Source organism: Pogona vitticeps, chromosome 12 (genome assembly GCF_051106095.1).
Source record: "Pogona vitticeps strain Pit_001003342236 chromosome 12, PviZW2.1, whole genome shotgun sequence".
Lineage (NCBI taxonomy): Eukaryota > Metazoa > Chordata > Lepidosauria > Squamata > Agamidae > Pogona > Pogona vitticeps.
In genome coordinates, this window is record NC_135794.1 from 10,552,250 (window position 1) to 10,567,694 (window position 15,445).

At 45.0% G+C, this 15,445-nt stretch overlaps 2 protein-coding genes across 2 annotated transcripts in view; one reads left to right on the plus strand and one right to left on the minus strand.

The window, feature by feature from the left end:
- Positions 1–221: 221 nt before the first annotated feature.
- Positions 222–11,142, minus strand: LOC140702396 (methionyl-tRNA formyltransferase, mitochondrial-like). Its single transcript, XM_072981803.2, has 9 exons — positions 10,851–11,142; positions 9,123–9,335; positions 6,689–6,811; positions 5,671–5,773; positions 5,352–5,427; positions 4,356–4,447; positions 3,247–3,328; positions 2,105–2,187; positions 222–1,688 (listed from the first exon to the last, which is right to left on the minus strand). The coding sequence occupies exons 1-9, from the start codon at positions 11,015–11,017 to the stop codon at positions 1,476–1,478; spliced, it is 1,152 nt and encodes a 383-aa protein (XP_072837904.2). The 5' UTR covers positions 11,018–11,142; the 3' UTR covers positions 222–1,475.
- Positions 11,143–14,666: 3,524 nt separating this feature from the next.
- LOC140702431 (maestro heat-like repeat-containing protein family member 2B) overlaps positions 14,667–15,445 on the plus strand; it is a 29,660-nt gene continuing 28,881 nt past the window's right edge. The window contains exons 1-2 of the mRNA XM_078381054.1: positions 14,667–14,688; positions 15,060–15,196. Of these exons, the coding sequence (XP_078237180.1) occupies positions 14,667–14,688; positions 15,060–15,196 (159 nt within the window). The remainder of the gene's footprint in view (positions 14,689–15,059; positions 15,197–15,445) is intronic.

Genomic DNA, 15,445 nt, shown 5'->3' on the forward strand with positions numbered 1-15,445 from the left:
AATCATCTGTGGAAGGCCCAGGATAGGCGCTTAAATGCAGAGTGCGTTTTGCTGACTCTGCAACCCTGTTCCTGAAAGCTGACCTTCGATGCCTTCCATCTAAGCCAGGAATGGACCACTTGCAGTCCCCCAGCTGCTGCTGGACTGCACATCCCATGAGCCTTAGACAGCACAGCCAACAGTGGGACTTGTAGTCCAAAATCTTAAAGGTGGCAATGACCTTCTAGTGAAGTAATTACTTCCATTTTAATATTTTGTGGAAACCAAACATGCACTGCCTGGAACACCCGTAAAGCGTGCACATTATTTTTAAAAACTCCTCCATGTCCAATACATCAATACATTGGCAAAAGAATGTCCCTGGAGGGCTGCCTCCATTACATTACTGGCAATTCATAATTTTTTCTCCTTGTGGGAAGAGACACTGAAATGTTGCTATGCAAATGTCATCAGGGGGAGGGGATGATGACTAGTACTGCTGTGCGGACATCCCAAATCCACTGTGTGCAATGCATTTCAGCAGGAGCAGCCAGTGCAAAAGAGGAAAATTTTCTTAAACAGAAAATCTTTGCTGATCAACATTCCCTCTATTTCCACACACCTCCCTGGCGTTCCATTGCACAACTAGAACAAAAGGGACTGGAAACAATAGGTGTGGGTCCCCGAGGGGGGGGGGTTGGCGGAGTCAAGCACACTCGGGCTTCTTAGAGGGAGACTTGCTTTTGCTATACTGATATATCAATAAATTATTTTATATATATATTCTGCTCTCAGAAACAAGTCTCCCTCTAAGATGCCCGAGCGCGCTTCAGTAAAAATGATTTATCTTTATATCAATAAAAATAATTTATTGATATATCAGTATAGCAGAAACAAGCTTCTAAGATGCCAGGGCATAAAATCAGTGATTCAAACAGGAGGAAATTAACACGTACCGATAAAAGTTTTTCGGACAGTAGTCCTGGGATACAAACCACAGCACAACAGAGGTATGGAAAGTATTGGAAGAACTGGAAAACTTTTCCCTCGTGTGAGTAGGGCCTTAATCTGCTTGGCAATTCAACAGTGTGACAAATGTTAAGGACTGGCACATCTATATACCACAGAAGCTTTCAATTTCTAGGTGATACACCATCAATTTCATTCAAGCGGGTATGTCGTCCAATATAGAAAGTGGGACATTGTTCTCTTGCAGCATTTTTCAAAATAGCTGTTACTAAATAATGCATTGTTCTTTTGGATCACAAAGCTGCACTTTAGAAAAGAACCTCAGAATATACTCATAACAGAGGGTATGGATTCCAGGAAATCCTTTTCTGGCTGCACTGAAAAATCCAAAATTAAAAAAATCTGTTCAAGTGTTCAAAAGGACGGATTTCAAATCCGTCCTTCACTTAAGGACGGATTTGAAACAATGCCGAGGGGCTTCCAGCCATGTCATTTGGAATCATCACCGGATTCGTCCGGACAGTAATTCAAGTCAATTGCTGCTGTGCCTTGTGTGGATGCAACACTCTGCTTTTGGAACTGTTTTTTGAGTGTCTTGCCATCTGGAGTGTCTGAAACCTGCACTCTCTGAGAGGCATTTTGGAATTCTGCTGAAACCAGGGATGCAAATATCCATTGTAGAATTCAACAGCTGTCAGCTTCTTCTTAAGGATCACGGTCTTTGCTCCAACCCAGCCTTCCTAGAAAAGGGAAATAGGCAAAGTGAGACTGGGAAAGGCCAGAGCACTTCCTGCAAGTCTACAGGGTCACTGCCCACAGCTAGAGGCTAAGCATGCTGTCCCTCTCGGCTTTCAAGGCTTTGTAATGCCATTTTTCTTCGGCTACAGGAGTCAGCTTGGAGAACATGGGGGGGGGCAGGGCCTGATTTAATTGCAGAACTTTGTCTGGGAGAAGGAGGAGGCAGAGGTTCCAGAAAGGCATTAGCATCCACCATAGCGTGCATTTTGAAGCCAGGGTAAAGACGACATGAGCAAGCAAGTTGAGCAGAAAGTTACACTGGAAACCATTCCTTCAGTTTAACAAATTGGGACTAGACCACTGCCCCAACAGGGAAAGGGGGATTTTTAAAAATGGAATACCACACTTAGGAGCATACCTTGCAGTGGATCACTAATGCTTCTGACTTCTTATCGTAGAACACTGATCCTGGGAGAATCTCATTTTCAGGTCTTAACCTATCTGGACGGAAAACACGTGTTCTACTCATTGCTTTCCCACAACAAGTGATTATTAAGTTATTATAATAATAATATATTGTCATTGTAAGTATATACACAGTATACCCATACAATGAAATTCACAGACACCCAGAGACCAGACACATGCACACACACAAAATTCCCCAAACACTCCCCACCCACTAAAAAATCCCCCACTAAAAATACAAACATCTACACCGCAGGCCAAGTAACACAGTCCAACTAATTATTCACTACTGGTGGTCTTTAAGCTCATTATTAATTGCAATTATAGCTCTGGGATTAAAAACTATTGAGAAAACGTGTGGTCCGAGTCTTAATTGTTCTATATCTTCTGCCAGACGGCAACAGTTCAAAAAAGTTATAAGCAGGATGGGAAGAGTCTCTCAGGAGGCTGTGTGACTTCCTCAGACAGCGGGATGTGAAGATGTCATCCAGGGTTGGTAGATGGAGCTCGATGATATTCTGGGCAATTTTAATGGTTCTCTGTAGAGCTTTTTTGTCTGCTACAGAGCTACTCCCAAACCATGCCAGAATGCCATAGGTTAGGACACTCTCAATGGTTCAACCTCCTTCTATAACCTCATCAAAGTAACAGATCTTAAACGTGCTTCCCAGTGCTCCTTAAGCTCTGGCCTCGGTAAGATTCAAGGAGAGACTTTTGTAACTCAGCTGGATCAGCTAATGAATCTTAACACACCTCATACTCTCCAAATTTGTTTCTGGGATCAATACATGCACGGTGCTTTTCGCTGACCTTAGATGTCACGATGCACTATAGCACAACTACCACTTTCCTATGTAAGTGGAGTGGCTTAGCTTTGGGTTACTAAAGGCTTTACAGATCCAAAGCAGTACTTTCAGAAGGGGACATACAGCCAAGCTGGATACCGAAACAGTAGTAAAAACACTTGCAGGAAACAAATTATGGGCAACAAAAGAAATATAAGCTCTACTTCATAGAATGCCCTGCAGTGCCATTTAACCTTTATTCCCCAGCGTTTTACAAATGGGAATATTAAATGATTCATTTACGAACCAATAAAATCAGGCAATGTCTCCACTTCTGCAAGATCCAGGAGCTTTACCACACTGCCCATCCACAGTGTTCGCAGGGGCATCTGAAAAGATACAGCACAATAAAATATCTAGGCACAGCATATATTAACACGAGGCATCTTGTGTCTCAGGAAGTGGTGTTGTCCATGAAAGCTTACACTGAAATATAGCAGTTAGTCTTTAAGGTGCCACAAGAATTTTCTTACTTTTTATTCCTCTTTTGTTTTTTGCCTGACTTATATGGGAGAAATTCAGAGTTACAGTACTTGCTGCTTTACAGGAATTCTAAGGAACTGTCTTACATTGAGCCAGACCACGACTCCACCTGGCCCAGAGTTGCAATGACTGGAAATGGTTCTCTAGGGAGTTCAGACATTCAGTTCCCCAGGCCTACCAAGGACTTCACTTGGGACAACTGCATGCAAAGCATGTACTCTGGACAGACCAAGAGCACCTCCTCTGGGAAGGTGCCATGCTCAGTTACTAGTAGAGAAAAGAACCAATTCCTCCTTTCCCCCGATGGTGTTTCAACAGAGGCATGGCATGTGTAAGATGAACAGGATGTCGGCTCAGCCTGGAGGAGGTCTCCAGGCATAGGAGCAGAGCAGTCTTGTTAGTCTAGGGCCGCAAAACCACCAATAATTTGCATAGCACTTTACTCAATATCCGGCTTTATCCACCACCAGCTTCTCTGGCCTGCAATTAAATGTATCAGCACCAAGAAAGAGGAGTGTGTCACTGGAACGTTTAATACATGAAGCGAAATCTAAGGCTAACAAAAATAACACATATTTCACCTGCCAAGCTCTACAAAGTTATGTTGGGGAAAAGGCACACAATTTATGTTTGGTTTTTGGTCACTTTCTATTTGAGGGTGGACCAGAAGCTTCAACTATGCTACCATAGTAGTACTTTTTGTTGCTTTTCTTGAATGTTATTATTATTATTATTTATTTGATTTATACCCCACCTATCTGGACTGATGGACCACTCTAGGCGGAATGTTACTCTGTGTTCTTTTGAAGGCACAGCAAAGTAAAAGTTGGAAGTGAGTAATTTTTGTAAACCGATTTGCAAGACTGTTCTTACCAATGTTCCCAAGGCACGGTGCATCCTTAGTATTTGCTCAGGGGCCTGCTCTTCCCATTGAATGCAGCTCTTAGCAGCAGTAACTTTAGGAGCTTTAAGATAAAAGCAAATGCAGGAGTCAACAGACCTCATTTTACACCTTAGCTCTTTAAATATTTGGACATCTCTTCTAAATAAACACACCATTCAGATAATTGCATCACTAGTATTAATTTACTACAGTGTACGGTAATGTCATAATCCTTCCTCATCTTAAAAGAATGCCACCAAACGCACCTCTTGGGATCTCCACCCACCCACAAATCCTGATGCTCTACGGTGATTCATTAGAAGAATCAACTGCTGTTCCTAACTTTCCTAAATGAGAGGGGGGAAAGAAACCATTCCTGGTGAAAAACTGATTGACTTATTTCAAACACCTTGTAGAAGAACCCTAACTAATAAAATAATAGTAAATTAAGAAGGGAATTGCACCAGTCTATTACACCAGTGATTTCCAGCCTTTCTGACACCAGGGACAGGTTTAGTTGAAGACCATTCTCCCAAGGTCTGGGGGAGGGTACTTGTTATGCAGTAGGTTGTTGGAAAACAGCTTTGAATCAAGGCCATTACATGTATTGTACCAGGACAAGATGAGTGGTGAGCAGGAGGTGAAATGCAATTGAAGCTCCGCCTCCTGTTAGATCAGCAGCGGCTTAAAATCTAATAGGAGTGCAGACTCCTACATTAGACTCTAATGCCACAGGCCCAGCAGATCTTGCAGCAACAGGAGGGGAGCGAAGCTCCACCTCCTGTTAGATCAGCAGGTCAGAACCTGATAGGAGCATGCTGACAGGAGGCGGAGCTTCGCTCACCGCTCACCTCCTGCTCGCCACTCATCTGTCCCAGTGGCCCAGTCCTTCCAAGGCCACGGCCTGGGACTGGTCTGTGGCCCGGGTCTTGGGGACCCCTGTATTAGGCAATACTGACTTCACTCAAGAAATACTCCAAACATACCAGCTGTTGTTCCTTCCTTTGGCTGCTCTCTCTTGTTCCTTAAACTTTCGGCTAAGTGTTCTAGAACAGCAATGAGCTGAGAAAAGAAAATCCAAAACATATATTACAAAAGATAGACTTCTACCAATGTGGTCATATTTATTCAAATTTCTAAACCAGGGAAGCACGTTTCTCCATTTTTATTGTTTCATCTGTCTAAAACTTAATGCTTCATCCATCGGATGATGAAGTTCTTCTTGTTTGGTTCACTGATACATAAAACCTTCACTACCATTTCTTGTTGGAAAACCCACTTTGAAGAAGGGCCATGTTAACTTACCATGTCTGCACCCAGTTTGGATAACACTGACTCCAATTCTTTTGCCGTACAGTTGGGTGGAACTGGAACGGTTTCCTGTTTAATTATGGGACCTACATCAAACCTATGGACATAACACATAGCATTACGTTTTTACTTTTAACTTGGATTTATGGTTTTTAAATAAAGAGTAAGAGCTCATGAGAATTCATAAATCAATGGGAAGACAAGGAGGTGTCAGAAAATTATAGATACATATCCCTGTAAGAAACAAGCCTTCAGTGTTTGATCTTACAAGGCTGCCGTCAGTCAGAGCTGCTTTAAGTGCCCTATTCTATAAAATCTAGATAGTAGATATACTACTCTACTTTGGTTAGAGTGGGTGGCGTATCAGTTAAATAAATAAATAAATGAATAATCTATTTAAAAACTGCAGTACAGAGATACCAGAACAAACATGAACTAAGGCAGTTTTGGCTGAACATCTCTACATACTTCTACATCTCTACATAAAACATACTGCCCAATGGTTTTAAGAGATCACATGAAACTTGCTACAACATTTTTGTAGTGTGAAAGTTTTGCTTTAGGTTCCAGACGACAAATGCCATTTGAACCTCTCCTCTCATTCTCCCACCCCTAGTCTTAATTCAATGCCCACTGTAGGATATACCTCCTAAACAAGTTCTTTTTGACCCTGCTTCCACCTGTCATTTCTGAAAAATGTTTGGCATTCTTGGGGCTCTCCTTATTCTGTCACTTTGGCTCCAAAAACACTGACAATAACAAACTAAGTTCTTAGTACTTATTATTAAGTAGCCATTGTCTGTACTTTTTTAATAAGCTCCAGACAACACAAAAATATAGAATCAAGCTGCATAATCCTAACCTTTGAATACATAAAAAAGAGAAAAGCATTTGTAATGGCACAATGTAGTTTTAACAGATGGGAAGATCACTCAGCACCCACAAAATTTTCAGAGTTGATAAAAAAATAGGTTTTGACATGTTATTCCATTAAATAAAATAGCATTTATACCTCTTTGGCCTAATCTGCATTATTGTCACCCCAGTAACTGTATCACCATGGAGTACCGTGTGGATGATTGGTGCGGGACCACGCCATCTCGGAAGACAGCTGGGATGGACATTCAATACGCCACTGAATCAGAAATTTAGAAGAAATTTGAAAATCAGAAGAGAATACTAATTCTATAATATGCATAAGCACATAGTGACCAATTTATTTATTTGATTTATATACCACCCATCTGGCAGCCAAGGCCACTCTGGGCAGTTTACAACAAATAAGAAAAAAACAGCAGAGTAACAAAATAGCAAAATTAATACACAATACAAAACTTATAATACAATAAACACAATTAAAAGTGTAGAGAAATAAAAACATGCAACATGGCAGTATGATAAAAGTTATATTATTGGACATGATTGTATCAGAGTATAGTTAGTTCAGGGAAGGCCTGTCTAAATAGTCAGGTTCTTAGTAGCTTTCTGAATGTGCCCAGTGAAGGGGCCAGGCGGACTGCGGGCGGAAGAGAGTTCCACAGTTGCGGAGGTTCCGTTGAAAAGGCCAGACTTCCGGTGGTTGTTTTCCAGGCCTTTCTCGGGGTCAGGCCTCTCAGCCGCCCTGCCTGCAATGACCTTATAGGATGGGCAGACCTAACCAGAAGGAGGCGCTCAGCCAGATATTGAGGTTCCAAACCATTTAGGGCCTTATAGGTTAGTACCATCCCCTTGAAACAGGTATGGAAGTGAACAGGTAGCCAGTGTAAGGCAGCCAGGGTGGGGGATATATGTTGACATTTTCTAACCCCACTCAGAAGTCTCAACACCGCATTCTGGACCCGTTGCAGTCTCTGTAGCAGTTCCAAGGGCAGCCCCACATAGAGGACATTACAATAGTCTAATCTCGAGATTACTAGCACATGGACCAGCATGGTGAGGGACCTGGTGTCAAGGTAAGGACGTACCTGGGTGATCAGCTTTAGGTGGAAATAAGCTGACCGGACCACAGACACTATTTGAGATGTCACTGATAGCGATGGGTCCAAAATCATGCCCAAGCTATGAACCTCATCGTTCATGGAAACAGTGTCCCCCCCCAAAAAAAAGATAGGGAGGCACCCAGACAACAGAGGCCCCCACCCACAGGATTTCCATCTTCTCCGGGTTCAGTCTCAGTCTGTTTTCCCTCATCCATCCCGGCACCACATCCAGGCAGCACTCAAGGGACGGGACAGCATCCACTGCAGAAGGATGGAAGGGGAGATAGAGCTGGGTGTCATCTGCGTATTGGTGACACAAAGCTCCAAACTCCTGATGACATCCCCCAGCGGCCTCATATCGATATTAAATAACATTGGGGAGATGACTGACCCCTGCGGGACTCCAGAATTGAGACTCAACGGAGCGGACAACATCTCCGCAAGCTGAACTCTGAGGACGGTCCTCCAGGAAGGATCGGAGGCAGGCCAAAGCCTGAGCATCAACCCCCAACCCCGAGAGCCTCCCCAGGAGGATACTGTGGTTGATGCTATCAAAGGCCACTGAGAGGTCGAGGAGAACCAGCAAGGACACTTTGCCCCTATTGGCCTCCCTCAAGAGGTCATCTTGCAGGGTGACCAATGTGGTCTCCGTGCCACGATGCGGCCTGAACACAGACTGGAATGGATCAAGGGCACCAGTCTCCTCCAGGAGAGCATGAAGCTGGTTGGCCACCACTCTCTCTACCAGCTTGCCAATAAAGGGGATATTGGCAACTGGACGATAGTTGTTAATATCATCAGCCGCCAAGTTGGTTTTTTTCCAGATAGGCCAACCCCTTTTTAAATAGGCATCTTAACATTCAGTAAAGTTGTTGCAAATATATACTGCTCAATTATGGTCCCTTTTCCACTTTATGTACAAATGTATGTTGCCATCAGGGGGGTGCATTTGACTTAAATCACAATTTAAATCATGCTTTATATTTAAAACATTGTGGTTTTTTTTTTTATTATTTACTGTATTTTTTTTAAAAAAATCCACTTTAAAATGTTTTAATTGTGATTTAAATCAATTTGATTTGAAAATAATCCCCCCCCCCCAAGGCTGGCATTCTGACAATTAACCTTATAAACTGTAGACAGTAGAGAAGCAGAGAACTGAAGGATAAGGGAAGTGGAACAAGAAAACAATCTGAATTTTTTAAAAATTGTTACATAAAACTGAAATTGTAAGATAGAAATGATTTAACACAGTAATAAAGATCCCCCATTTTGTTCACCTTGTGAGAGATTAATAATAAGCTGAATACTTCAGGGAATAGTTCTAGCAGGCTCTACTTCAGGCACCAGTAACTTCATCCCACGCAGCATCCCTCCCCAGTGGTCAGAGACCTTCCACTTATATATTAGCCAAATACTCTGAATTATTTAGATCACACTGAGCATGCTCCAAGACCACAGCCTTACTATGGGAACTTCAAGATGAGGTCCTCATGGAGAAGATGGCCAAATGATGCCACCACACCGATGTCAAAGTGCTTGCACGAGGCAACATCTGGCCAGAAGTGGACAGGGAGTTGAGACTGCTCTGCATAGTTCTTGACAGGCAGTCCCTTTGGCAGCTGGGGCTGTACAGTCACCACCTCCAGATGGTCTACAAGAGCATTCGGTCTGGGCTCCCTGCAACAGGACATTTTTAAAAAAGAGGTCAAATGGAAGATTTGACACTGCTAAGTTACTACCACACCAAGATCTAAACCCCACAAGAAAACTGCTCTATACCAAGTCAGATATCTGCTCATCTAAGCCAGTACTGTCTACTCTAGGGGAGGGAAAACTTAACTTCTGGGGCTAAAACTGGTTGTCTCTCCTTATGTCCTTTCCCTGTAAGATCAATGTTTGGTGATTTCCCAACCTTTGCACAGTGTTCTTCTTCCTCAGTTCTAAAAAAGGTTGAACCTCTAAGGCTTTGTTAAAGATATAGTAAGTTCAAATGCTGGTTGATCCTTTGACGCCACCCACCATCAAAATAAAAACACCCTGAGATTGCTTTTGAAACAGAATGAGGCTCTCACACTGAAAGGTCTGCTTAAACTTGCCTCACATCTCTTAAAGTCTCGGTCACAAAGAAGTCACCAGAGATTACAAGGAGTGAGCCTGTCATTTGTGCACAAAGAATATGCTCTGCTGCTGAACTAGTCTTTTTATTCATACTTCTACTCCCAAACACTCTGGATCCCCATTATTCTGTATCTTGTAAATCATCTATGATGGCTTTCTGCAGACTTACTGCCATACGGTTAAATTATGGACTACAAGCCTTTAGTCATTCAAGAGCCTCCATTACTGGACAAAGTATGTGCAGTTGAACGCATACTTTGTCCAGTAATTATTAAGTCCAGAGCACAGAAAAGAGTTCCGACTCCTGTCCTCTGAAGACGCCGGCCACAGACACTGGTGAAATGTCAGGAAGAAAAACCTTAAGAACACAGCCAAACAACCCGAAAAGCCTACGAGAACCATCGGATCCTGGCTGTGAAAGCCTTCAAAAATACAATTATTAAGTTCTTTGCACAATTTCTACATTTGCTTTAGATGTGCTTCTCATTTGCTATTTCAGATGGCTTTTAAAACTGTTTTCCGTCATACATACAGAGAGGGAGAGAAGCCGCTTGGAGGTTTTTCTCATGCCAGTGTAGTCATTAGATAGATAAATAAATGAAAAGATCCTGAGGGTCTCAGGAAAAGGCCCTGCTGAGGCTGTCAAGTTGGAACCGGTGCAGAGCGACTCTAGAGGGGCTTTCCAGGGAAGGGAGATACCGAAGGAGGGATTTTACCAATGCCACTCTCCCCCCTCCTCCAGTGAGTTTTAATGGCCCTGGAGGGATCTGAAGCCAAGCCTGCTGGGTCCTGGTCCAGCCCACGAAGCCTTGCACCACCCGAGGGAACCTCCAGCCCCTGAGCCCCTCGGTTCCACAGCAGGGATGGATGGGAACCCGCCTGCTGCCCACGACCCTCGCCCAGCCCACGCAGGCCATCCCGGGCTCTCCGAGAAGCCGGTCCGCTTCCCGGGGCTTTCTCCCCCTGCCTTCCCCCCCCCCGCTCAGCTACCCTTCAACCCAACTTCCGCTTGACCTCTGACCCCCACCCCCCACCCCCCGCTTCCCCTTTCTACCCCTGGGCCACAGGACACACCGAGCGGCCTGGAGGGCGCGGAGCGTCTCGACGGAGAAGTTGTCGGTGCCGAAGAAAAGGACCCTCCAGGGCGGCCCCGCTCGCCTCCTGGGCAGCTCCCCGGCCGCCGCCGTCCCGTGAGCCCGCCTCCAGCCGTCCCGCCCGACCCGCCACAACCAGCCCCTCATCGCCCCTCCGCCCGCCTCCTCCTCCTCCCTCAGGCGTTCGCGTCGCGCGGCAATGAAGTCCAGCGCGCTCGCCCGATTCCGAAGGCACAGTTGCGGGCGGGGAGAGCAGGCGGCGTGGGCAGGGCCTGGAGCCAAACGAGTCGCGGCCGAAGCGTCATCTAGAAACCATGGCAACCGTATCCATGGCTGCCGACCGCTGGCCGAGTTCCAGGCCTCCTTGCGCTACATTCTCTCCCCACAGCTCTTGCTGTGTTGACACCCGAGTGCCTTGCAGGCAGGAATGCAACCGGGAGAGCTTCCCTGTTTTTAGCTTTAATACTCTGTTTTAATGATGTAAGGCGCCTTGGTCCCTTTCTTAGGAGGAAAGGGCGGTGAAAACCTTTTAAATAAATAAAATAAGTAAATATTCTGTGTTTGTCTGTCTGTCTTTGCTAGTTTTTTTTGAAGGCACAGTGGAGCTCAAGAGACAGGAAAAATAGGAGTGACTGCCTGATTCCAGCTCTTAAGCCTCATTGTTTGAGCCTCCACAGTTTCAGACCTCTGAGGAGGTGCACAACGTGTCCCTCGGCCACAGAAAGATCAAGCTGTGGGTTGGCTGGGACCACGGTGGGCTTTAGAGGACAGTCAGTGGATCTGAAAAACAGTCTCACGGCCTAGCACATTCCAAGACTTTAAAATCATGTCACTTTGAAAATAACAGTCTCCATTTTCTCTGTCTACAAATCCCATTCTCCTTCGGACCATCACATCCTGTTCTGAGGATTGTGAATTTTTTCTCTTTTTTTCCCTTGATAACAGATCAAGACCCAATTCTGTATTTTGGAACAAAATAATATGACGAATGGCCAAAGCTCCAGTGGGAGATCCCCTGGGTAACACTAGTATATATGAAAATATCTCTGTTATGTTCGATCGCAGGCTGTCCATGCGTGTCATGAAAATGGGGAAGAAGGCTAGCGCCAGGATGCATTAATAGCACCATAGGTAGGTGACATGGTCAAATGCTGCGGGATTTGCACTGCTTTTAAAAGGGGTGAAATGTCAAGTCTTTGACTGACCACATGATACAAACCCTGCTTGCAATTGGTCCAGACTTTTCTGCTCCCAAAGTGGCTTTTCCCCCCTCTGTCACTGGGACCGTCTCCTTTTTCAAGCTGGCATGTAGACCTCTGTTGTTATTTTATTTTCTTTAAAATATTTTACCATGCTCTTCTCCTTCAAAAGCACCCAAGGTGGCTCATATCATTAAAACATAATATTTAAAACTAAAACCAAAAGGTCTACAAAGGCTAAAAAGGATGAAAGAGCACACACTACAAGGTCAACAAAAGTCGCCTGGAAAAGACATTGAAAAGAGAAGGGCACAAACATCCGTTTTAAAATCCCACTCGAGAAACCAGCGAGGGAGGAAAAGCTTGAGTGAAGAGAAAGGCCTTGGCTTGCATCTAGGAGGACAGCAAAGATGGGGCCTGCCTAGCCTCAAGTGGGAGGGAGTTCCAAAGTCCATGGGGTGGAAAAGGTTGGGGACCCCTCCTCTAGCCAGCAGGTCACTAAGGCATGTGTCCCCTTGGCCGGATGAGACCCTCCAAGCTTTCTGGGCAAGCATTGCAACCAGCATGCACGGTAGTGGCGTCCGCGCAGATAATGAATATTAATGAGATATATCTGCATGGACCAATGAGAGTGTTCTAGAGGTGGAGTCACCAGAGTCTCTGCAGGAGGAAGAGAGGGAGAGAATAGAGTTTTGATGATGCTGGAATCTGGGTGAGGGAGAGTGGTGGTTGAGGAGGAGGAGGAGGAGAATGGCGGATGTCTGGTTAAGAGTTAACAACACTGCTTGTACTGTCATCATCTGTAACAATAAACAATGTCTGTTTGGTTCTGAAAGATAAACAGTGTTGATGTCATCAACCAGTGGCAGCTGAACGACACATACTGTGAGCCCTTCGCTTGGTGGAACAACCAGGGGCCACGCGGGAACGTGACAACGGTGAACTCCCAAATCAGTCCCGCCACCCATCTATTCCCCCTTTCCCTTCTTTTCAAGTAACCCAGGCAGGGATGATGCTTTTCTGGTGACATCGGGTTTCAATTTAGTTTAAACTAGTTAATGTCCCCAGAGATGAGGTCAGTCCTGTACGCCTTACTTGAGAGCAAGGAAGAGAAGTAACGGATTGTGGTGTGTGTTATTCTATCGGGGTTCTTTCTCAGTTGTGAATCGTGGCGTGCTTTGCAAAACGACTGTTCAGACCTTTGATATTTTGTATTCTGAAACGAGGAAGGACCTTTCCATTATGTTCTTTTTCTATAAAAAGCTTTTTTAGAAATGTAGTTGTCTCAGGCTTGACTGGGGGGGAGGATCCCCCGACAGGTTCCTGGGCTGAACCTGGGAAGTTCTACCCCACTTGTCTGCAAACAAGACCTGGCGTGTTTCTTTCGGGCACGTACCCCCTCCCTGGCTCCTCCTGAACTATATCAGGGAGACACTTGCAACGCTTCCCCCACCCTCCAGCACCCACCCCCCACCCTGCCCTGGGACTCTTTTCTGGCCACATGTATCCGCGTTGTGCTCCATTTATGGGATTTCTGGGACTCATCTGTTGGAGTTCTCCCTGTGCTGCCTGGGCGTCCCCAGGGAGGCAACCTTCTCCTGGGTTCTTGGGTGCACCTTCCCCCCCCATATCCCCTTTGCCCTGGAGTCGGAGAGCCCTCGGGGCTGCCAACCAGGAAAGAATCGGCAGAGGCAGGCCCAGGAAGGAGTAGCGGCCAAGAGGCAGGACCAGAGGAAGGGAGGGAGTTGGGCACGGGAAGGCTCCTTGCGGTGCAGCAAGGATGAGTGGTGAACGCTTGAAGCAACCCAGGGCTCCCGTGTGAGCACCGATGGCGGTTTGAGACGTGAAATGGGCCGTGAATCAAACCCCAGCCATGCTGAATTATTCAGCTCTCCAGAGGAGTCACACCCTTAGAGAAGGACTAGAAATGCTTGGCTGGGACCACTGTGGGTTTTATTTAGAGGACCAGGAGCAGACCTCAGACCCACATATAAGTCAGGAAAGGGCCGGGCAGCCTCTTCTGCTGAGAGGACATCCTGGAACGATGGAAGCCGACTTGGCCTCCCGGGTCTGGTTCCCTGAGAGGCAAAAGCCGCTTGGGGTTTCCTCACGCGTCCCAGAGGGCTTCCTGGGATGGGATGTTGTGGTAAACAGGGGGCAGTAAACAGGCCAGATCATAATGGTTTTAAGGATGATGAAAGCAGCCTGCAGGCCAGCAGCCTTGCCCCCCTTGGCTAGCTCGGGTCATCAAGACATGTCATAGAGGAAAGACAAGCCCTCTGTCCCCCCCCTCAAAATTTTCCCTCAGAGTGAATGCGGTCCTGAGCAAAGAGCCATTTTTTTTGCTTAGTTCACTCAAATTATTGTTATTCTTATCATTCTTATCATTATCATTATTATTCTGATTATTATTATTCTTCTGATTACTATTATTCTGATTATTATTATTATCAATATTATTATCAATATTATTATCATTATTATTATTATTATCATTATTATTATCAATATTATTATCATTATTATTATTAGTTTAATTATTGATATATCGTATCCATCTGGCAGCCAGGGCCCCTCTGGGCCCAAAGTGGTCCAATATGGAGGGCCACTTAAAGAAAGGTAGGTGGGGGGGGGCGGAAGGAGGGCGGGAGGGAGGGGGTTCTTTCAGTCTATCCTCCCAGGGCTTGGCTTCCAGGTCCAGCAGGGGGTTGGATTGGATGGTCTCATCAGCCCTTCCAAGCCCACCATCTTAGGACAGATTTGCCAGACTCTGTTCCTTGCGCCTCTTATTTATTTATTTATTTATTTATTTATTTATTTATTTATTTATTTATTTATTTATTTATTTATTTATTTATTTATTTATTTATTTATTTATTTATTTATTTATTTATTTATTCAATTTATATGCCGCCCACACTACCCAGAGGTCTCTGGGCGGCTTAGAACTCTTTTATTGGTAACCACCAATCCCATGTTCTCCCTTTCAGAGCTTCAGCATCAGGTTAGCATCCAGCTGCAGGGCCTGGAAGATGCTGATGTGGCTGCCCAAGATCTCCTCCGCACAGCTGGAGAGAGCAAGACGAAGCTGCTGGTCCCTCTGTTGACCGAAGAGATGCTGAAAGAGGTAAGAGGCAATTTTTCACAATCAACAGCAATTTGTTTGGAAAGTTGTCTTCGGAGTCTTTGGAGCTGCAGAGGAGGGCATCTCGGCAATGGCTTTTATCAGTCTTTCCATCGTTCCAGAGGGCAGGTCTGATAGGAGGGGACAGTCTGAAAGGCAGGATCTAACTTTTTTTTTTTAAAAAAATAACTTTTATGACATCACAAACAGACAAACAAAACAAACAAAAACATATATATATGTGTGTGGGTG

What these genes read in the sequence shown, in the direction of transcription:
- LOC140702396 (XM_072981803.2), bottom strand. Translation starts at nt 11,017, where the DNA reads ATGAGGGGCTGGTTGTGGCGGGTCGGGCGGGACGGCTGGAGGCGGGCT. An exon ending in CTCATCTTGAAGTTCCCATA is followed by an intron (nt 6,812 to 9,122) that starts GTAAGGCTGTGG and finishes TTTCTGATTCAG; the next exon opens with TGGCGTATTGAATGTCCATC. An exon ending in ATGCAGATTAGGCCAAAGAG is followed by an intron (nt 5,774 to 6,688) that starts GTATAAATGCTA and finishes TTATGTCCATAG; the next exon opens with GTTTGATGTAGGTCCCATAA.